This window comes from Eulemur rufifrons, chromosome 7 (genome assembly GCF_041146395.1).
Source record: "Eulemur rufifrons isolate Redbay chromosome 7, OSU_ERuf_1, whole genome shotgun sequence".
NCBI lineage: Eukaryota > Metazoa > Chordata > Mammalia > Primates > Lemuridae > Eulemur > Eulemur rufifrons.
The window spans coordinates 108,923,992-108,948,307 of NC_090989.1; the positions used below are offsets into that span (position 1 = coordinate 108,923,992).

Below are 24,316 nucleotides of genomic sequence, written 5' to 3' on the forward strand. Positions count from 1 at the left end.
AATTAAAGTCTGCCTTCCCCCGCCAATTAGCTCCATAAGCATAGGCGCTTTGCTCACTGTTGGCTCCCCAGGATTCGGCACAATACTCAACATAGTACGTACTCAATAAATACTCAGTAAAGAAAAAAATAAATGAAGGTAATAAAGACACTTAATTGGAATAATATTTATATCTTTTTCTAGACAACACCTAAAGATGTTAAGCAGGCCAGGACTGAGTGCAGAGCCTATTAGTGATTCTCAATCTTGGTGCCCATTAGACTCCTGGGGAACTTTTGAAAAATACTGATGCCTAGGCCCCATAATTGACCAATTAAGTCAGAATATCCAGCATGTAGAGCCTGAACATCAATATTTTTAACAGTATCCAGGTAAGCCTGATGTGCCGCAGCAGGGTTGAAAACCACTACTCTAAATGATGCCATTCAGTCCACATTTTCCCACCTTGCTCACAAGGCCACTGTAAGAAGCTTTGCCAGATACCGAGCTAGAACACAGATATACTTCAGCTCTCACAGGGCTCTGATTTCCCCTTTCTGGACCTAGAGACCATTTCAAAAAGGGAAATGCATTCTGTCTATCACACCGTCTCCATGACTTCTGGCAGGCATGACTTCCCTTTCTAGTGCTCACAGGGATTTGCTAGGGACCTTGTCCAGGGCCACAGGGAGACTCAGTGGAAGAACCAAACCTATCACCCACGTTGGTCTCCCCTCCCCATCCAGAGCCTTTGTACCTCACTGCACTGTCACACTCTTGCACTGTCATACTTACCTGTCTGGTAAATGGGTAGTAGCTGGAGGGAATGCAACTTGATGTCATCAGCCAAGACATAGGATGAAATATCAGGAGCAAAACGTCTGTGAGTTGAAAAAGACAGAGGGAGAAATCTAATTTCTCCTGTACTTTAAGCAGGTACATATATATTAAGTGCTGGTAAATAAAAAGCTCTCTAATACCTATAGAGCAGGTGCTGGATGTGGAAATACTTTAGTTTTTCATCAGCTAAACCTGTAGATTCCAGTGTAACAGATAATCCAGACTGTTCACTTTTTTTACCAAGAAGTTCCATGGGCTTTTGGCAGATAACAAAATCATCTGACTCAAGCTGTGAAATTTCATTACTGACACCTTAAAAAATAAAAGTTAAGAGTTTGACAACTTTACTCCTATCTGCTGAAATGAAAATTGGATTTCACAATATCCTCCCACCAATTAGATATATAGTAATTTATTTACATACACACACATTTCATAGATTTAGAAGGCACTGTGGTTTTGAAAATCCTCACCACTTGCTCATTTACTCCTCACAACAACTGATAAAGTACCACAAGATAGGTATTATCATCCCCATTTACACATGAGGAAACTGAAATGCAGAGATGCTGTTACTAACTTCAGGGACTAGACACTCCTCATCTATCTGTGACTGTTCCATTACTTCTGTTGACAAATATACACAGAAATACAATTACAAGGTACAGCATAAGATCCGGACAGTCAGATCACAAACTCAAATCCCATGTAATAGGAATAACTAAATCTATAAATAACGTGGCTTAACACCATATATAATAGAGCCCTTCAGAAACTGCCAAAGTAAAGGCTTTCTTCATACCTAAAACAAGAAAGCAAGTTAAATTCATCATTTACCTTCTGTCTGTTTCATTGGATTGCTGGTCTTACGTGGATGGTGGTTAACTCTCTCTCCATTTTTAGGGTCTGACTCCAGTTTTAGGATTAAGACTTCTAAGTCTGACATGACACCGACATATCCAACACAAAAAGAAATTTCGACAGGAGTGATATTATCTACATGTATAATTAAAGAACGTTCAAAGTCCAATATTGAGAATTCCTCATTGATGATCTGATATTTCAAACTAAATAAGACTAACATATTTGTGCAGCCAACAAGAAGATCTCCTTTCACAGGGCAACAGGAAATGCACAAGGGGGCCTCAGAAAGTGGCATTTCAATAATAGACATCTGGTCTCTGAAGTTTTTGCTGAAGGGTGTCTCCACATTGTGCCCAACCATTCGAATACACACTCGAGAGTTCTCAGTCCTTTTACTTCTCCAGTTCACATAAGCACGCAGAAATGTAGCTTTGTTTTTCTCTTCAATTGCTACCAAGTAGTCCCCTGAGAAGGAAATAAGATTATACTTAGAAACACAACCACTTACCTTACTGCCATGAAATAGAACTATTAATGAATCCCAACACGAATGGTTGAATTAAAGACTGAATAGAACAAAACCCCAAGTAACAATCTTAGTGGTATTTTTAACTGAGCTTAGGCATTGAGATTCTGAAATACAATCTCTCCCCATCTCTCCATTTTAGTGTCTTAATTATCTATGTAACGTAGAAAGTTTACATTTTATTCCGTATATTAACTCTAAGTGATTACTGTAGCTCTAAATCTACAGCCCCAACAAAGCTCTACTGACAAAGAGTTCAGCGGTATTAGTGTGACCTTAAAATTAGGTATAAATTAAGGAACTCTGAGGTTAGCAGAACTTGGACTCTAACCCCTCTCCTTCCCACAAAAGTCACAATTCTGAGAAATAGGATAAAGCTGGAAATAGTAAATAAAATATAAATCCAAGTTAATTTTCTCTTAATTGTTGATTGTATGAACTTTTTTGGGGGGTTGTTTTGGGGGGAGGAGGGTTATTGTATAAGCTTTCTTAACTTATAAAAGCAACATATATTAGTTGTGAGAAGTCAAAATGGTAAAGTGGCAAAGAGCAGCAAAATGGAAAGCATAATGATCTGCCCCCTGCAGTCCTAGCCCTGAGGACCCAATGTTGACACGCTGCCTGGTGCGCGCCCTTCAACCCCCTTCTCTCCTATCGACATAGATCAGAGTGGTGTTCTAGTTTTTTGCTCTTTTTTTTAACCAAAATGGAATCACACTAAATACATTTAACAATCTACTTTTTAAAAATTATCAATAAATCCTTCCCTCCACATTGATATGTGGACATCTAACATCTTTTTCAGTATCTATAAAATATCCCATATATACATGTACCATAATTTATTCAACAATTCCCCAATTGATATACACTCAAGTATTTCTAGTTTTTTTGCCGCTACATTTCACACTGTAATAAACAGGTCTATACCTACTGGGGTGTTTGTTTTAATGGCAAAGATTCCCAAAAGACAGAATGTTGGGCCAAAGGTCAGGCGCATTTTAAAGTTTAATGAGTGCTGCCAGATTACTACCATAATTAGATAACAGCAATTCGTGTTGCCAGTGGCACTGTTTGAACATACCTGTTTCCTCATATCCTCACTGGCACTGACTCCATCTGATCAGGAAAACATGGACTCCCACGGCTATTACAATTCACATTTCCCAGACCACTTACGAAGCTGGCCGTCTTTTCCCACGTTTTAACAGCCATGATAGTTTCTCTTCTGCAAGTTGTCCATTTTTTATTAGGTTGTTGATTTGTTTTTCTAATCAAGGAATTACAGCTTTGTAGGTAAAAGGGATATTAACACTTTGTCGGCCCTGCATAATAAACAGGTTTTGGTAGTCCATTGTTTGATTTTGACTTTGCTTATGGCATCTTTTACCATACAATTTTTATGTAGTCAGATATGTAATCTTGTTCTTCTTACAAAATCTGTAGGGGGTTGAATCCATGGTTGTGGAGCCCTACCATAGACTTACTTTTAAAGTAAGTAAACTTTCCTCTTCATGTAGCAGGATCACAAACCTGGTCAACAGTAATATCAGATTATGGAAGAGATTGCATTCCCTTTGACAAAACTAACATCAGAAGACAGATATACGAAGCATCAAATATGTTTTAAGACTTCAGAAAAGTTGAGAGAACATAGGGTTAGAGGGGAGGGTGAATAGGCTGGTTTAGCACACTTGTGCTAAAGGACAGGCAATGAGAGCCACGTGGTCTTGTCCTTCTTGCCACACCGTCCCCCCACACCCCATGAACAGTGTCCAGCACCAGAGCGTCCTACAAGCACTCTGCTGCCCAAACAGTAGGTCTTTCTCTTTCAAGAGTGGAGAGTTCTCAGCTCTCCCTCTTCTTTCCTTCACATAAAAAGCCTAAATTTTCCTTTACTGATGATGATATGGGCCCCCATCCTTCAAAATTTCTGCCTACTTTTTTCCTAACAACCCCAAATTGTATAAAAGAATAGTTTTCAGCTAATGAGAGATTTAACAACAACGACGACAACAAAAAAAAACCCTGAAATATTTTCTGCTTGGGTAAAAGACCTACAAAACATTTTTTTTCCTTTATAAAATACTTTCTTAAATTTTATTTTAATAGATTTAGGGGGTACAAGTGGTTTTTGTTATGTGGATTAATTGTATGGTGGAGAAGTCTAGGCTCTTAGTGTACCCATCACCTGAATAGTGTACATTATACTTGATAATTTTTCACCCTGCACCTTCAGTCTCCAATGTCCATTATGTCACTCTGTATGACCACGCATTCCCATTGCTTAGCTCCCACTTACAAGTAAGAGCATGTGGTATTTGGTTTTTTGTTTGCAAAGTGTTTAATATAAATAGCTGATTTAAGATTCATTTTTGACAGGGGGAGATTTGCTACAGAGGAGGACACTGGGCACTGAGAGCAGGAATCCCCACGTTCCAGTTACTGTGAATGGGAGGAAGGGGCCAAAAGGGAAAACCTGAGAAGTGGCAAACAATTTTATCTGAATATCAGCATAGCTAGGAGTCAGCTCTATTTTGTGTTTAATTATGTGTGAGTCAGCCCTGTTTTGTGTTCAATTATGCGTGGATATTAAAGGCGCTGTACCCAGGGGCTGAAGTTCAAATCCTGAACTGAAAGTTACCCTTGAGCTATATGATCCGTGATACTAATGCCATCCCACATGACTCCTGAGCTTTCTTTAAGGCAACCAAGTTGATTATAAAAACTTCTTTGTCCTGCTAGGCCTCAATTGAGGTTACCATGTCTCCTGCAGCCAATGTGGCTCCAGACCAGTGGTTCTCAATCCTGGCTAAACATTTAACTACTCCCAGTGCTGGCCTCAACCCTGGGAAACTTACTATATCTCTGAGGGTGTGAGCCCAGAGCATGGGGATTTTTTTTAAAGCTTCCCAGGTCATTCTTATGCACAGGCAGTGGCCATCTCTGGATCCCAGGAATCATCACCACGGACAGGCAAGAAAGCTAGAATTTTACACAATGCCTGCTGCTTCACATTCTACAACAAATGCCCATTTGGAAGAATGGGGCAAATCATGTAAACATATTGTATTTCTCTCTCTCTCTCTCTCTCTCTCTCTCACACACACACACACACACACACACACACAAAAGTTGAAACTGGTGAATCTGACACCCAAAAGAACTTGAAGGTTCCCATGTCTAATGTCTATGCCTAAAAGGGGGTGGGATGGGGAAATCTACCAATATTGTAAAAGGTATGACCATTAAAGATGGATTTCATAAGAAATACCAAAATCAGAATCTTCCTGCTGAAAAGGAATTTACAGAGCTAATGAGTGGTTTTCAAACAAGTCTGTGAACCAGTGCAGTTCACATCCCTGCTGATGTTGTCATTAGGCAAAAAGGAAAAACAATGACAATACAGTAAGTTGCTCAGAAAGCTAAAGGTATCCAATGTTTGGTGCTAAGTGGTTTTTTTTTTTTCTTTTATAAATAATGGTGACAGTAAATGGTAGGACTTTTTTTTTTTTTTTTTTAACATAGGCATACCTTGGAGATATTGCAGGTTTGGTTCTGGACCACTGCAATAAAGCAAATATTGCAATAAAAAGAGTCACACATTTTTTGGTTTCCCAGAGCATATAAAAGTTATGTTTACATTACACTGTAGTCTATTAACTGTGCAGGAGCATAATGTCTAAAAAAACAATGTACATACCTTAATTAAAAAATACTTCATTGCTAAAAAATGCTAACGATCATCTGATCCTTCAGTGAGTCATAATCCTTTTGCCAGTGGAGGGTCTTGCCTTGTTGAAGGATGCTGACTGATAAGGGTGGTGGTTGCTGAAGGTTGGGGTGGTTGTGGCAACTTTTTAAAATAAGACAACAATGAAGTTTGCTGCATTAAGTGACTCCTTTCACAAAAGATTTTTCAGTAGCATGCAATACTATTGATAGCATTTTACCCATAATAGAATTTCTTTCAAAATTGAAGTCAATCTTCTCCAACCCAGCCACTTTTTAAATCAACTAAATTTATGGAATATTCTAAATTCTTTGTTGTATTTCAACAATGTTCAGAGCATCTTTCACCAGGTGTAGAGTCAATCTCAAGAAATCACTTTCTTTGCTCATCCATAAGATGTGACTCACATCCATTCAAGTTTTATCATGAGATTGCAGTAATTCAGTCACATCTTCAGGCTCCACGTCTAATTCTAGTTCTCTTGCTATTTCCACCACATCTGCAGTTACTTCTTCCACTGAAGTCTGGAACCCCTCAAAGTCACCCATGAGGGTTGGAACCAACTTCTTCCAAACTGTTCATGTTGATATTCTGACTTCCTCTCATGAATCACAAATGTTCTTAATGGCATCTAGAATGGTGAATCCTTTCCAGAAAGTTTGCAATTATTGTGCCCAGATCCATCAGAAGAATCACTATCTGTGGCAGCTATAGCCTTATAAAATGTATTTCTTATATAGTAAGACTAGAAAGTCAGAATTACTCCTTGGGCTACAGAACGGATGTTGGGTTAGCAAGCATAAAAACAACATTCATGATGCTGCCCCCACCTTGTAGTCTATTGCAGCCTATGTTCCATCCCTGGTCAGGGAACCAGTCCCTCTTGGTTTGATAATTGTATGACTTTTGGCTTTCTTGAGTACCCATTTGATATTTATCCTTTTCCCTTCTATGGACAGCTTTGCTTTCCTGTCTTCTTCCATTTGTAGGAGTCACATGAGGCTTTCGGGCCTTTGTGTATAGATGGCCAGCGGAGAAACTGAGACCCTAGAAATATGGCCAGACAGAAATGTGTGTTGTACCCCATCCGTGGCTAGCAAAACTTTCTTTTCTTTGGACTGTCTTTGGGGTGGGTCCAGATCTTGTGAGGACTGCTTTGCGCCTCTTCAGAGATGACTCTGTGTCCTTAATTAGGTCATAACCTTGATGAAGGTTTATTAGGTTCACTGAGGAGGATAACATTGGTTAAAAAAAAAAAAATTCAAAATCCAGAAATACTGGCTGTTTATCCTGGCTAAAATCTGATAACAAGAGATTTAAAAGGATTTTTTTTTTTTTTTAAGAGCTCTCTAGTCAAAAGTCAATTTAGGCTGAGCATGATGGCTCACTCCTGTAATCCTAGCACTCTGGGAGGCCAAGGAGGGCAGACTGCTTGTGGCCAGGAGTTGAAGACCAGGTTGCACAACAGCAAGACCCGTCTTTACAAAAAAAATAGACTAATTAGCCAAGCATGGTGGTGTGCACCTGTAGTCCCAGCTACTGTGGAGGCAGAGGTAGGAGGATCATTTGAGCCCAGGAATTTGAGGTTGCAGTGAGCTATAATGACACCACTGCACTCTATCCAGGGCAACAGAGGAGACCCTGTCTTCAAAAAAAAAAAATTCATCTCCTTGTACATCTCCATTGGAGCTCTTGGGTGACCAGGTACATTGTCATGAGCAGTAATATTTTGAAAGGAATCTTTTTTTTCTGAGCAGTAAGTCTCAACAATGGGCCTAAAATATTCAGTAAACCATGCTGTAAAGAGGTGTGCTACCATCCAGGCTTTGTTGTTCCATTTAGAGAGCACATGCAGAGTAGATTTAGCATAATTTTTAAAAGCCCTAGAATTTTTGGAATGATAAATGAGCTTTGGCTTCAACTTAAAGTCACCAGCTGCGTTAGCCCCTAACAAGAGAGTCAGTCTGTCCTCTGAAGCCAGGCATTGACTTCTCCCTCGCTAGGAAAGTCCTAGATGGCATCTTCTTCCAATAGAAGGCTATTTGGGCTACATTGAAAATCTATTGTTTAGTGTAGCCACTTTCATCAATCTTAGCTAGATCTTCTGGATAACTTGTTGCAGTTTTTACTTTTGCTGATTCGCCTTGTACTTTAATGTTATGGAGACCACTTCTTTCCTTAATCCTCATGAACCAACGTTCCCTAGCTTCAAACTTTTCTTCTGCAGCTTCCTCCCCTCTCTCAGCCTTCACAGAACTGAACAAAGTCAGGGCCTGGCTCTGGATTAGACTTTGGCTTAGGGGAATGATGTGCCTGGTTTAATCTTCTATCCGGACCACTAAAACTTTTTCCATCTCTGTAATAAGGCTGTTTTACTTTCTTATCATTGATGTCTTCATTGGAGTAGTACTTTTAATTTCAAGAAATTTTCCTTTGCACTCACAACTTGGCCAAGTGTTTGGTGTAAGAGAACTAGCTTTATTCAGCCTGTTTCAGCTTTCAATACGCCTTCCTCACTAACCTTAATCATTTCTAGCTTTTGAGATTTAAAGTGAGAGATCTGCAACTCTTCCTTTCACTTGAACATTAAGAGGTCACTGTAGTAGACTTATTAACTGGCCTAATTTCAATATTTTTTGTCTCAGGGCATGGGGAGGCCCAAGGAGAGAGAGAGAGAGAGACAGAGAGAGAGAGGAGAAACCACTGATCAGTGGAGCAATCAGAACATACACGACATTTTAATGATTAAGTTCCTGGTCTTACGTGGATGTGGTTCGTGGTGCCCCAAAACAATACTAACATCAGAGATCACTGATCACAGATCACCATAACAGATATAATAACAATGATAATAATAATGAAAAAGTTTGAAATATTGCAAGAATTACCAAAATGTGACAGAAACATGAGGTGAGCAAATGTGGCGAGAAAAATGGTGCTGATAGACTTGCTCAACGCAAGGTTGCCACAAATCTTCAATATGTAAAAGGACACGATTTACCTGTGAAGTGCAATAAAGCAAAGCGCAATAGAAAAAAGTATATCTACATATGTCTTTACCTGACAAAATGACCAGTCAGATACTATGGATGGTATCCTCATAGTTTTTATTTTTTTTTTTTTTTATTTTTTTTTTTATTTTTATTTTTTTTTTTTCTCATAGTTTTTAATTGATTCACAAAATCCCAATGTCTGGAAATCACTGATCTCTTATAATAATTCAACTTACAAAAAAAAAAAAAAAAAACTCCACAGAAACTGAGACCCAAAGGTTTCTATAAACTTACAATGAATCAGCTGCAGAGTAGAGATTAGAGGCAGATCTCCAATCCTCCAGGTTCAAGCTCTCCACTTTGTTGTACCACAGCCACCAGCTTTTCCACCATAAATACTGCACTTTACACCCCTCTTATAAAGTACGAGTCAAAATTAAGTGTTTTAGGCAGTTAAAAGAATCCTATGGTGAATTCTCCCATAATCTGAAAAAGCATTTATCTTTAAATATTGGCTTTTTCTAAAATACAGATACATACATCCACACACCGCCCCGTTGGTGCTGCTTCATATTTCTGGTGGGAGAGAGTAGTGGCTGCTCCTACAGCTGTTTAGGGAGGATGTGGAGGGAGGTCTGCGACCTGAGTTCCATTTATGTACATTTAAAAATCAGCACATAATCTGAGCTTTCAAAAACTAACTAGAAGTAGATGGAGGTACAGATGTAAAAGGACTGGCTATGCCGGGTGTGGTGGCTCACACCTGTAATCCTAACACTTTGGGAGGCAAAGGCAGAAGGATCGTTTGAGGCCAGGAGTTCGAGACCAGTCTGAGCAACACAGCAAGACTCCGTCGCTACAACAAAGAGAAAAATCAAGCCAGCGGTTGCAGGAGCCTAGAGTCCCAGCCATCCACTGGGAGGCTGAGGCAGGCTGATCACTTGAGCACAGGAATTTAAGGTTTCAGTGAGCTATGATAACGTCACTGCATTCTAGGAAGATCTTGACTTACCAAAAAAAAAAAAAAAAAAAAAAAAAATGCCATTGAGTTGTTAAAGCTGCGAGTAGCTTGGGGTTCAGGATACAGTACTATTCTCCTTACTGCTACTTTTTCATGTGTTTGATAGTTTCTACACTAAAAGAGTTATGTTTGGGTTTTTGTTTAAGTGTCTGGGGTGAGTGGAACCCAGGCATAGGCCTTTCTGGCAAGGACCAAGAGGAGAAGGAGCAGTCAGCATCCCGCCCCACCAGAAGCAGGCTCACACCTTTGGTTGCCCCGGACAACCGCACAGCTCAGCGCACCTTCAAGTAATCAGCGTCCAGACCCAGCTAGACCGTTCGAGACCATTCGGCAAGTTCCGGGAAGCACAAAGTCCTTTCCCCACCTAGAGCGGCAGCCAGCACACTCGGTCGGCTAAGAAGGAGGCCCAAGCCGGGACCAAGTGCCCCTTGGCCCGCCCGCCTACTCACCCGCCTCGCTGTAGGCCAGGCGCAGCACCCGGCCCAGCGTGGAGAAGGCGCACCTCGGCTGGCACAGCTCCTGGCCCGCCACGGCGAACGCCTCCACCTTGCAGCCCGCCGCCACGAACAGCGCGTCGCGCCCCCCGCCGCAGAACCGCTCGGGCTCCAGCTTGCAGGGCACCACCTGCTGCGACCCAAACGGGTGCAGGTTGTACAGCTGCACCATCCCGGTGGCCGGCTGCGGGCCAGCTCAGCCGAGCCAGCCGGCCAGTGCCGCAGGGCATCCGGGGGGTCCCAGCGCCTTTCGCGGAGGACTTCCGCGAGCGAGCGTGCGGCGCCCGGTCACGTGAGCGCCAGCCTGCCCCGCTTGCGGTTCCACTTCTTAAAGAGGCCGCCGCGGGGCGTGGTGGGCGCTGGGGGCGTGTTCGCCCCGCCCCGCCCCGCCCCGCCCCGCCCCGCGCTCGCGCTTCGCCGGCCCCGGGTCTGCGCGCCTCGGCCCCGCCCCTCAGAGCTCGCGGGGCTCCACGCTCAACGCGGGGCGGCGGCGGCGGGTGCACGGACCGCTGCGTCCTTCCGTTTGTCATTTCACGTTACTTACTGATTCGGGCCAGGTAGGTTGTTTTGGTCCTGAGTACGTTTTAACATTTGCTCATCCGTATACTGCACCATTTCGTACTTGCTTCAGGGGCATTACCCATGTCTTCCCAGCAGCCTCTGAGCTTCTGGAGGATGGGGCTGCAGAAACCGAAATGGGGTGCACACGGCTCAACTCCGGGCTAAACACGCCGAAGAGTTGCTCAGAAATACTGGCAATTACAACAATGGTTTAGTTGTAAAGAGCAACATCTTGAACGTGCTTGACAAAAAGATACTTGTTGAATGAAAGAATCGGTGTACATCATCTGGTAGGCATTTGACAAAAGATTAGTTTGAGCTCCCGAGGATACAAGGACTAGAGGGGAAATCCCCTTGCTCTCAGTCCAGTGCTCTTAAAACTAATCTGTAACCTACATCCTACATGGGATCTATTCCTTACAACGTGGAGCTTATGGTCACATATACCCCACCTTTTTTAAAAAAACAGATTTAGACAAAGTGGGTATTATAGCTACTCTTAACAGTTCGTCAAGAAAATATGTATGTAAGTATGGATTGAGGGATGGACACAAGGTCATAACTGAAAAGAGAAAGATTTCCTTTAGTCAATTTTCCATTCAGTCACCCTCGTGAGCTCTTTATTTCAAGAATTTAGAAATTAGGTGCAATTGGATTGAAGATGTTTGTCTCCATTTCCTATGCCCTTCAGGTGAATAAAGTACCTCCAAATAATAGCCTTCCTTCCCCCAACCAATAGGGACTCTGGGAGACAACAGGTTCACCAAACTCAGTGAGACAGAGAAGTGAACAAGAAGGTGGCTCCCGTCAGGAACTAGGGCTGGAAAGATCATAGAAGGCTCCTACAGAAGACAACCAGACTAACAGTCCACATTTCATTTGTTCTAGATTCAACTCTCATGAACACTCCTCTTCCTTTCCACAAATATTTGCCATATTGTCCTTTTTTAAATTATTTTTCTCCTTCAAGACTGACTTGGATATTAAATTTAATGTAACCACACCAGAATAAAAATGTCTAGTTAGAAGAAGAAAATGAGATTTGCTCAAAGCCTGGAACCCCAGTTTTTTCTAGACCTAGCCTCTTCTCCCTTATAACAGTTCCTACAACTGGCTAAGTTAATATTCTTTTCAAAGAGACATGCTTCCCAAGGGAAGATGGGGGACGTGTTTGGTTTCCTTGTTTGTCAGGAACTGTGAACAGAATCTGCTCACTTGTATCTGTGTTACAAATGCAGGGGCAGCAGTGGCATACCATCCTTTCTCTATGGGAGGCTGTATTTGTTTGCAAGGGCTGCCATAACAAAATAGCACAGACTGGTGGCTTAAACGACATTTTATTTTCACAGTCTGGAGGCTATACGTCCAAGATCAAGGTGTCAGCAGGTCTGGTTTGTCCTGAGGGCTCTCTTTTTGGCTTGCAGATGCTGACCTTCTCAGTGTGTCCTCACATGGTCTTTCCTCTGTGTCCTTGCATCCCTGGTGTCTCTTGTTATAAAGACACCAACCATATTATATTAGGGCCCACCCCTATAGACTTGTTTAACCTTTTTTTTTTTCTTTCTGCTGCCAACATTTCCAGATCATTTAACTTTAATTGCCTCTTAAAGGCCCTATCTCCATACACAGTCACATTCTGAGGTACTGGGTGTTCGGGCTTCAACGTATGAATTTGGGGGGTGGGGCACAATTTAGCCCATAACAGAGGCTTAGGGGGTAGCACTCTGGTTGGAAAGGGCAATCTTGAGGACTGCTTTAAGCTGTATTTGCTGGGGATGCTTGGGGGATTACACAGGTAAAAAGCTCCCCCCAGTTTCTTCTTAGTACCGCCACTGCTGGAGATGACTACAAAGGTGGTTCTCCAGAAATATGGACGGGAAGCTCTACTCAGCCAGCCTAGACAATAAGGGTTCTAGATCTCTGTGAAGCACTGATTTTCATTCCCATCTGTGAGGCACCTCAGGATATCTACATGGATCTTAGAGAGTATATTGAGAAAGTCACCTACAAAATGTCATTTACTTCTAGTTTTTTGTTACTATGTATCTTCAAAGCACTTTTTGGAAAAGTCACAGAAACAAAACAAGGATAAAGGATAGGAATTCCCTTTAGAATATATCCAGAATCTGACAATTTTCCACCATATCACTACTACTAGTCAGTCCAAATTACCATCAGTTCTTGCCTGGGCAAAAGCGGCCTAACTAGTTTCCCTGCTGCACCCTGTCCCTCTATAGTCTATTCTCCTTAGAGCAGCCAGAGACCTTTTTTAAAAGCACAGCATTTCCTCTTCTCCCCCTCCTCCTCTCTTTCCAGCACCCAATAATTTTTCTTAAAACCATTAGGTGGGGCAGAGTAAACTAAGGCCAACATAGTGGAGGGAGGAGCAACCTATGGAAAGCGGAAAAGTGAGAACCCAAGTGGGATGGAAGGAGCCACCCACAATGGGGTGGTACAGCCTAGTGTGGGGAGTCAGAGCCCAAAAAGGATGAAGAGGGTACCGCCATGGAGGGGCAGCTAGGCCTGGTGTGTTACAGCCCAATTACAGTGAGGAGAGTACTCATGCTGGATGAAGAGGGATCCACACATGGAGACTGGTGTGAGGTGTCAGAGCCTGAGCACGGTGAAGAGAATGTCCGTGCATGGGCAAGGGGTGGCCCAGCATGGGACGTCAGAGCCAAGGAGGGTGAAGAGGGTGTTTATGTGAGAGGGGCAGCCTAGCATGGAGGATAGATCTATTCAGTAAATACATTATATCAAGAAGAGTGGGGGGCAAGTTTCTTATTGCTGGCAAAGGACAGTGCAGTACTATCACAAAAAGGAGAAAACCAGAATTAATCAGTAATGGGAAAAATTGAAAGTATGTGTCATGTGATAGGAAGCAATAAGAAGAATACAGCATCATTTCTGTGATACTCCTAACAAAATTGCATAAACTGAATTTAGTCATAAGGAAAACATCAGACTAAAGCATATTGAGGATGCTGACCACTGTGAAATTAAATTACAAATTAATAACAGAAAGATCTCAGAAAATCTCTAAATATGTGGGAGCTAAGTGGCATAGTTCTAAATAACTCACAGGTTAAAAAAAAACAAATGTGAAATTAGAAAATATTTTGAACTAAATGAAAATGAAAACAAAACACATCAAATACTGCTAAAGCAGTATGTGTGGGGAAATATATAGCACTAAATATCTGTATTAGAAAAGATGAACAACATTAAATTAATGGCCTCAGCTTCTACCTTAAGAAACTAGAAAAAAGAAGACTAAATTAAACCCAAAGTAAGCAAAAGAAAGGAAATAAAGTTTGGAGCAGAACTCAGTGCAGTCAAATACAGACAAACAATGGAGAAAAATCAATAAAATCAAAAGCTGTTTCTTTGATAAGATTCATAACATTGATACACCTCTAGTCAGACTAATCATGAAAAAAAGAGAGTAAAAATACAAATTACCAGTATCAGAAATAAGAAAGGTGACATCATTAAAGATTCTTCAGATATTGTAACAATAATCAGGGAATCTTATAAATTTTATGCTAATAAAATAGGACAAATTAGATGAACTGGACATAAACTCTTTTTTTTGCAATGTGATGAATATTTTATTTTTTATTTTTATTTCAGACTACTACGGGAGTAGAGATGTTTAGGTTACATATATTGCCTTCCCCCCTTCCCCCCACCCCACCCAGTCAGAGCTACAAGCATGTCCATCCCCCAGATAGTACGCGCTGTACTCATTAGGTGTGAATGTATCTATCCCTTCCTCCCCCTCCCACCACACCCGATGAATGTTACTACTATATGTGCACATAGGTGTTGATCAATTAATACCAATTTGATTATGAGTACATGTGGTGCTTATTTTCCATTCTTGTGATACTTCACTTAGTAGAATGGGATCCAGCTCTATCCAGGATAATACAAGAGGTGCTAGATCACCATTGTTTTTTATGGCTGTGTAGTACTTCATGATATACATATACCACATTTTATTAATCCACTCATGTATTGATGGGCACTTGGGTTGTTTCCACATCTTTGCAATTGTGAGTTGTGCTGCTATAAACTCTTGAAAGACACAAACTACCAAAGTTCACTCAAGAAAAATAATCTGAATAGCCATATACCTATTAAATATTTTGCATTTGTAGTTAAGAACCTCCTGAAAAGAAAAATCCAGAACCAGATGACTTCATTTATAAATGTATTATACATTTAAGTAAGGAAAAAGTATCAATTCTACAGAAACTCTTTCAGAAAATTTAAAAAGAGGGAATACTTCCCAACGTATTCTATTAATATGAGGCCCACATTAGTCTGATGACTAAAACAGACAAAGTAATCATCACAAGGAAGAACTACAAACCAATATACCTCATGAACATAGATGCAAAAATCCTAAGCAGATTTTATCAAATTGAATTCAACAATATATAAAAAGGATAATATATCAACGAGGAGGACTTTACACCAGAAATGCCAGGTTAACTTCACATTTGGAAATCAATGAATATAATTTACTGTATTAAAACATATATGGATAAAGGGACAAAGGCAATTCGTACTAGACAGTCTTTTCAAAAAACAGTGCATGAAACAATTGGAAATCAATATGCAAAAGACAAACTTTGATTCCAACTTCATACCATGTGTAAAAAATAACTCAAAATAGGTAAAACCTAAAATTTCTAGATGAAAACATAGGAGAAAATCTTCGTGACTTTGAATAAGCCAAAGATTTCTTAGATGCTGATAGAGTTTGGATATTTGTCCCCTCCAAATCTCATGTTGAAATTTAATCTCCAATGTTGGAGGTAGAACCTAGTGGGAAGGGTTTGGGTCATGGGGGCAGATCCTTCACGAATGGCTCCAGGTAGTGAGTGAGTTATCACTCTATTGGCTCCCATGAGAACTGCTTGTTGCATAGAGCCTGGCACCTCCTTCTCTTTGTCTTGCTTCCTTCCTCCTCCCATGTGATGCCTTCACCTTCTGCCATAAGTGGAAGCTTCAAGAGGTCCTTAACAGAAACAGATGGTGTGCCATGCTTCTTATACAGCCTGCAGAACCATGAAACAAATAAATGTATTTTCTTTATAAATTACCCAGCATCAGGTATTCCTTTATAGCAACACAAAATGAACTAAGATACAACACCAAAAATACAATGCACAGAGAAGAAAAAAAAAATCAATATATATTGGATTTCATCAAAATTGAAAACTATTGTTCTTTGAAAGACACTGTTAAGAAAATGAAAATACAAGCTACAAACCAGAAGAAAATATTTGTTTGCATCCAGAAAATGTATAGAAATCTCAAAACACTACAATAAACAAAAACCAATTAAAAAAATGAGCAAAGGATTTGAACAGACACTTCACCAAAGAAGAGATATAGATGGCAAATCAGCACATGAAAGGATTCTCAACATTATTAGTCATTTAAGAAATGCAAGTCAAAACTACCATTAGAAACCACTACACACTTATTATGACAACTAAAATTAAAAGGACTATCACAAGTGTTGGTTGGTGGGGATGTTGGAGCAACTGGAGCTCTCATATGCTACTGGTAGGTATTTAAAACGATACAACTTTTTAAAACAATTTTGTAGTTTCTTAGAAAGTTAAACATATACCTACCATATGATCCAACTGTCCCACCTCCTAGGTATTTACCCAAGAGAAATAAAAGTATTTGTCTTTAAAAAGACTTGTGCACACATTTTCATAGCAGCTTTAAGTATAATAGTAAAAAACTGGAAAAATCCAAGTATCTATCAACAGATGAATGGATAAACAAATTGTGTTTTATCCATACAATGAAATACTACTCAGTAATAAAAAGGAAAGAACTATTGAAATACACAACAACATGGAAGGATCTCAAAATAATTATGCTGAGTGAAAGAAGCCACACAAAAAAGAGTACATGGTATATGAGTCCATTTATATAAAATTCTGGAAAACACTCACTAATCTATAACGACAGGAAGCAATTGGTTGCCTGGGTCTGAATGGGGGGCAGGGATGTGAGGGAGAGGTAACCATTGCAAAGGAGACAGTAAACTTTTAGGAGTGGTGGACATGTTCATTTTCTTGATTTTTTTTCTTTTTTAAATTGAGGCAGAATCTCGCTCTGTCACCCCAGCTAGAGTGTAGTAGTGTCATCGTAGCTCACTGCAACCACAAACTCCTGGGCTCAAGCAATCCTCCTGCCTCAGCCTCCTGAGTAGCCAGGATTACAGGCATGTGCTGCTACACCAGGCTAATTTCTTCTATTTTTGGTGAAGATGGGTCTTGCTCTTGCTCAGGCTGGTTTTGAACTCCTGACCTCAAGCCATTCTCCCACCTAGGCCTCCCAAAGTGCTAGGATTACAGGAATGAGCCACCATGCCCTGGCCATTATCTTGATTTTGATGATAGGTTTACAGGTGCATACATATGTCAAAACCTATCATATTATATACTTTAAATATGTGAGATTTAAAAAAAAAAAAAAAGACCAAAAAATGTATAATGGTTAAGAGATTTCCTCCAAATCATTTTGCTACTTATAGGCAAAGCTCATTATATGTACCTCAACTACATAATAGGAACTTAATAAATATTTGTTCAAGAATTTAAAATGTGAGAGAGAGGGAGAAAGAGATGGTGTCACTTTCCTACTCAAAACATTCTAATGGCTTCCCACCATACTTAGATTAAAACTAAAATGTCTTAGTTTGGCCTGCAGTGGCCTACGTTGTCTGGCCTGTGTCTCTCTCTCTCCAACCTCATTTCCTACCACTCTCTTTCATTGCACCCTAAACACAGAAGCCCTCTCAAAATGCCTGGATATTGGAGTTGGGCATCAGTATTTTTTTAGGATTTCAATATGAAGCAAAGTTTGAGAGTCACTGGCATAATGGACTCCTTTTCCTTCTGTGCTTAGGGCACTGGATAAATAGAACCCCTTACTCTGAGATACTGTTTCATTTTTCTAAGTAATGTGTATAAAACTATGACAGAAACTATGCCCTCAAGTTCTAAATTGCTCTTCAGACAAATACCGTTAGTCAATAGCGACCTCTGGCGGTCTGATGAGAACCCAACATAATAATCTAATTTTCTTGGGGCAGGAACACTCAACACAGGAAAAAGGTGTCAATGACCACTCTTCCCACCCATACAGACTTTCCCAACATACACATATTATCTACAAGGGGAAACTGAGACCAAGAGAGTAAGTTGACCAGGTCAATTGATAGCAGTAGCACCGGAACCTGACGGATCTGCTCGCTTCCCTTCCTCTCAAGGGCATCCTCCCCTAAAATGGCCTCCTCATCGTCACACACCACCACTGTTCATCAACAGCTTCCAGGTTCTTTTTCTAGCTCCCACGCATGACCCTCATTCCTGCAACTGCCAAACACAACCACCTAACTGACTGCCTGTGCCAGAAGCATCTGGAGAGTAATGGCGATCCCTTTCCCCTATGCCCTAGAGGTTTGATTTCCCTCGTTGCGGGTAAAAGGGCAAAGTCTGACTGTTAGGAAAATCTGATGGACTGGGCCAAGGTGTAGGCCCATTCTTCTGGTTAAGGATAACTGTCCCCATTTTACAAGTTAGGGGAATAAGGCCTAGAGAAGGTAACTGCCTAGACATTCATCTTGCCACACCCCTTCTCTCTGTCCTGAATCCAAGGGGCTTCATATCAAGTGGGGACACTGAGACCCAAGTACAGAACTGTCCTCTCCAGACAGGCTTCGGAAAGCCCCTGGCTGACCTGTAGCCCCAGCGCTAATGGGACACTAGAGGAGTGACATTCTCAATATGAGGCAATAACGGACGATGCGAGTCCAAAGGAAAAGCCTGGGGTTGTAGGGTCTGAGAGAATTTAGGATATCGGAGTTGGACGGTAGAGGTTAAAGATTTAGGGTGGAGGGGTGGGATCCTTGCATCTAGACTGGTGGAGATGAATGAGTCCTTGAGGCAGGAACTGGGTGGAATTTGAGGACTGAAGATCAGGAGCAAGAGAGGAGGAAAGGCTGGGCCCCCATATAGCCGACTTCTCTAGAGACAGAGCAGCCAGGGGCTCCACCGCCCCTACCTCGCCTTCTTCAGGAGACGCCGAGTGGCCCCCACAGCGTGACGGCCAGGGCACTGGGACCTCTAGAGACCAAGAGACCTTCCAAGCCCGTGTGAGCAGGAAAGACCTGGGGGCTAGGAACCCACTGGTTTTGTAGCCATCGGACTCCGCTTGATACTGGGTGGGGGACGGGAGACGATGCAACAGCAGTTGTGGAGATTCCCGCCCCTTTCACTCTTTCCAAAGTCTCGATTTCTCGCCACTTTTAACGACACCATACGCTGGATAGACTGACCATGCAAAGCGAGGCTTCGCACACTCCGTCCCCGGAAGATAGCGAGGGGATGCCTCGGTTCCTGCGGTAGAGGGACAGATGGGGGTTAACTCCGCCCTCCGTGTGTTCTGGATGAAAGGAAAGCTCCCAAACTCATTAGAGAGCCCTGCGGAGCTTTCTGGGAAGTGTAGTCCTGAATGAAGAGGTTGCATTTGGGGAGGACTTTGAGAACAGTAGTTTTGGGGCTCCTGATGCACCTGTCCTACTTGGCGTCTGCCCGGCGTTCCAGCCTGGGGCCTGATCTCTAAGCGGGCTCGAGCGGTCGGTGCACTGATGCTTGTGCTGGTGCAACCTGGGGCGGGTCAGGCACAGCTACTGCCCTTGCGTTTGCCTCTCGGTCCAGGGTCGGTAAGACCTTCCCATGGAATAGGAGTTAGTCCTTCCAGAGCTCACAGTCTGGAAAGGGTTAACATGCAAACGGATAAAACATCATGTGTTTATCGCTGCCTTGGGCAGAAGCTGGTGAGCGGCAAAGTTTCCCAGAGGGACTGAAGTTCGAGTGAAAATACACGGGACCAGAAGCAGAGTCAATCAATAGAACTTCACCATTTGGTGGGGAGAGTAAAAGGGGTAAGGAGGAGAGAGGTGGGAGTAGGGAGAAGGACCTCCTAAAGCAGGATTGAGCAACTTGGGTGTTATCCCTAGGGCAGTGTGGAGACATCAGCGCTCTAGGCAGAGATCTCACTGCTCAGAACTGGATTTTAGAAAAATTCAGTTCCATTGTAGAGGGTAGGTTGGAGGGATTAAAATTGGAGCTAGGAATTTGTGTGAAAAGATTAAGTGGTCTGGGCCAGAGTAGGAGCAGGGGAGATGGAGAGGAGATGATATTATGGCGATGAGATATATTTAGGAGATAGGCTAGGAAAAAAAGGGGCATTGATTGAGTGGGGGATGACAGATTACTTTTGGCCACCGTGGGGAAGGGTGGTGGCATTCATTGGATAGGGAAATTTACACACGTGTACCCAAACATTCTTACACAAGATGCTGTTGTTTATAAACTATATCATTTAAAAAACATACTGAAGATTTCCAGTCATTTGCACAGCATGAGCATGTGGACATACTAATATGCAATGCAATGCACAGATAAACAGACACAAATGCACATGTGTTAGACTTGGAAGGGCACACAGAATCAGACTAAGTTCCTGCCCCTTGCTCCTTCTCTTACATACGCCAGGTCTGTTCCTTTTCACAGTGTGCTCTTGAGCAAGTCACTTAACCTTTTTGGCTTAGTTTCCAAAAGGCAGCTGCTTAGGGAGGGACCAGACAATTGTAATGAGCATGTGACGCTTTGAGCATGACCCTTAAGTAGTAAAGGATTTCTAGTGTGCCTGTCCATGGATGACAGCGCCTGTTGTAGAGATGTTGACTTAGAAGAGAGCAACCCAGAGTGACAGTGCAAAGAGAAGTGGAGAGAAGGGTTGAAATAAACACATCCTTCAGGCTTTAAAAATGCAAACATGGAAGTTGAGGAATAGGGTTCGCTTGTGTTGATGATTTAGCCAGATGAAAACTATGGTGGAGAAATTAACAAGCACTCAGCCTCTTTCTGGCCACAGAACTTTCAACATATATGTGTTCTTGGGGAGCAGACTGGGAAGCGGCAGAGAAATCAAAAAATTATTTTTTTCTGGGGTTTTCCCAGAGTCAAGATTGGGCCATGGCCAATGCCAGGCTGAGCCAGGGCAGGTAAGTTCCTACCCTATCAGGCAGATTCTCCTTGGCCAGGCTGAAGAGAGGCTCCACAGTGTCTGGAGCACATGTCCTTGGCAGGACAGGAGGAGGACAGGAGGAACTGTAATAATTTTGCCCACAGGGCATGTGATGGGGAAGTACCTTCAGGAAGGAACTAGTAATTCACACAACTGTGCTAATGGTTTTATTATTAATACAATTAAAAGTAGAAAAGAGTACAGAGGAGACCCCAAGTTGAGCAGAGACAGGAAACCTCCATTTCAGAGGAAGCCCTAAGTCTCCAGTAACACAGTTACCTCCTGGCTGGCTCCCAGGTATGAGGTAATAGTAGCGGGCCTATCGCAGGGTAATCTCAGCCTCTCGGCATGGAAGAAAGGGTGGAAGAGGAGTGGTTTTTTTCCCTGGGGTTTGTATAAGGTTTTAGGCCCTTGAGGAATATCCACTCCTAGAGGAAATCCTCCTAAATAGAGAAGGCCTTTGTTACTGATGTACTTTCTCAGAGATATCCTTGGTGTCCAAGCTGTGTCCTTGGAAGTATGAAGGGTGCCAGGGGAAGGACAGAGAGAGGCTGCATTGGGCAGTGGGGGAAAGGAGGCTATCTCTCAGCCTCCTCTATAGAGCTAACAGTTGAGAGGCTCTGAAGTGTTCTTCCTGGTGACTCATCAACAGGGTAGTAGTCCAATCTGTTTTCCTACGACAAGTAAAGTAGACTGGAACTGAATCAGCCTGATTCATAGACAGTATTGTGACCTATCCAGATAAGCTAGATTGCCAGCTACTCTTTACCTTTGTATTTCCAGTGTCTAATAGAAGGTTCTGTCACAAAGGAGATGATCAATAAATATTTTTCAAATAACTAAATGAAAAGTTGAATACAAAATATTCAGTGCTATCTTACCTAATGCAACCAAATGAAGGGTCCTGGTTGAAAAATTTTAGTGTGGTCTTGCCCGGAGAGAAAAGACCTCCCTAATTTTGGTAAGTCCTAGAGAGTCACACTTTAACCATTTATCATGCCTCTAGCTTAATCTTTTTTTCTCTTTGGCTAGACAAAGTATAGGCCTCATTTCTTATTAGTTCTTCCTGTAGCCTAGATTCTCAGGTTTTCCTGCCTCCAGCTTCAGGGAATAAAAGTACAATATCATCCAAAGCACATTTTAAGAATTGTATAAATTTTGAAATAGAAGACAAATAGAATTTTGGATTTAAGTTCTGAAAACCACCTCACAACTTCCTTTACCCAAAAGATAATATGAAACCTTCTAAATCTGAAAACTTAATGCTAATTATATAGTGATCTTCTGTTCAAAAATCTTTGTTATTTAAATGATTTAATTCTAGAATCACTTCAAGGAGAACTAACAATACCCCCAATTGGTGCTACTGGTACTTCTACATTTCTTGTATAAGCATCAGTAGCGCCCACCATGGAAACTACAGTATGAATAAGAAGCTAATTATAGTTGGTTTATGCAACAAAGGCACAAATTCTAAGTGGCAAAGACTAAAGAATGGCAGAAAGAAGATAAAGAAAGAAGGGGTACAAATTGGGAGAGTAATTGGTGGTGAAATGAGAAGAGGATAAGATTTATCTCAAATATTCTTTGGTGAAGGAGACCTCCTCAACTCTCCTCTAGGCTTATGATTTTTATCAAGGTCATCAGATGTGTATATTTAATTTTATTTAAAAATAAACATATAACTAGCCTGCTGACAGAGCAAGACCTTGTCTCAAAAAAAAAAAAGTAAACATGTAAAAATATATTTCATGTAACTTACAGCAAAAGTTCTCATTAGAAGCAGGAGTGATTTGGATAAAATGTCTGAGATATCTAAAATAATGTTTTGGGTAAGAAAGTGCCTTCGGAGAAGTTTGGGGGAGATTATCATCAGTTGTCCATTTTTTTTTTTTTTTTTTTTGAAACAAGGTCTCACTCTGTTGCCCTGGCTGGAGTGCAGTGGCATGATCATAGCTCACAGCAGCCTCAAACTCCTGGGCTCAAGGTATCCTCCTGCCTCAGCCTCCAGAGTAGCTGGGACTGTAGGCGTATGCCACCACACTCAGATGATTTTTTTTTTTTTTTTTTTTGTAGAGATAGGGGGTCTCACTCTGTTGCTCAAGCTGGTCTTAAACTCCTGGCCTCAAAAACTTCTCCTGCCTCGGCCTCCCAAAGTGCTGGGATTACAGGTGTGAGCCACTGCACCTGGCCAGTTGTCTTTTTTCAACTACAGGTTGAGCATCCCTATTCAGAGAATCCCTAATCCAAAAATCCAAAATCTAAAATGTTCCAAAATCCAAAACTTTTTGAGCAGCAACATGACAATGAAGATGGTGTTGTTATACTGAAGAAAGAGTGTCTGTAGACAACATTGGTGAAAGTATGATGTGCTAGTTGAAGGACTAGAGCAGTGTGCATTCATAACAGAAGAAGAAATCAAGTCAGTTTATAAAATCAAGGATAGACTTTTAAGGTAATAACTATTGTTAATGAGTCATATGACTCTAGAAGAAACATTTTAAAAAGCCATCCAACAGATTGCCTCCTCATCCATAGAGGACCCTGGTCCTTCATCTGCTTCTGATGTTTCTTCTTACCTAAAAAAATAAAAGGTGATGCAGGCATTCTAGTGAACTACTGTGCTGCTTAGTTACCTTGAACACATTATTTTTTCACTGTATTAATGGTATATCATATTTTTACTGTTAAGTACTTATGAGTGAATAAGTACAAGAAATTAATTGCTTAATTAGTAGCATATAAATTCAGAGTCTACTTATAACATATAGACTCTGAATTTATATGTATAATAATGTAAGAATCTACAAAAGAAAGCATCTTTCATGGTAGAATAGAATTTTATTTTTATTTTTTTAAAATTTGCTAATCTTCTCTGTATCGTTCCAATTTTAGTATATGTGCTGCCGAAGCGAGCACGAGAATTTGATTTTTAAATGAGTATTTTCCTAAATTATACTTATACAAGGAAAGGTGATTTACTTCATTTATTTAATAAACAAATATTTACTAGATTCTCTTCTAGGTGCTGTGGGATCAGCTGTGAACAATATAAGGTGCTTGCTTTGGTGGAGTTTATCTAGGGGAAGGAGACAAGTGGTAATCAGGAAAAAAAATAATTTCAGTTATTAATTCGATAAAGATAATGTAGCAGGGAATGTGATAGAGAAT

At 41.3% G+C, this 24,316-nt stretch overlaps 1 protein-coding gene and 1 pseudogene across 2 annotated transcripts in view; both read right to left on the bottom strand.

Moving 5' to 3' along the window:
- HPS3 (HPS3 biogenesis of lysosomal organelles complex 2 subunit 1) overlaps positions 1-10,727 on the bottom strand; it is a 38,057-nt gene extending 27,330 nt beyond the window's left edge. The window contains exons 1-4 of one of the 2 annotated variants that reach the window (XM_069475356.1): positions 10,406-10,727; positions 1,657-2,148; positions 960-1,131; positions 775-860 (exon numbers count right to left, since the gene is read on the bottom strand). In XM_069475356.1, coding sequence (XP_069331457.1) covers positions 775-860; positions 960-1,131; positions 1,657-2,148; positions 10,406-10,622 — 967 coding nt within the window. In that variant the 5' untranslated portion in view covers positions 10,623-10,727. The remainder of the gene's footprint in view (positions 1-774; positions 861-959; positions 1,132-1,656; positions 2,149-10,405) is intronic. The other variant, XM_069475357.1, reaches the window with a different exon arrangement.
- A 13,250-nt stretch (positions 10,728-23,977) lies between these two features.
- On the bottom strand, positions 23,978-24,064 carry LOC138388895 (U6 spliceosomal RNA; annotated as a pseudogene).
- Between the last annotated feature and the right edge of the window lie 252 nt (positions 24,065-24,316).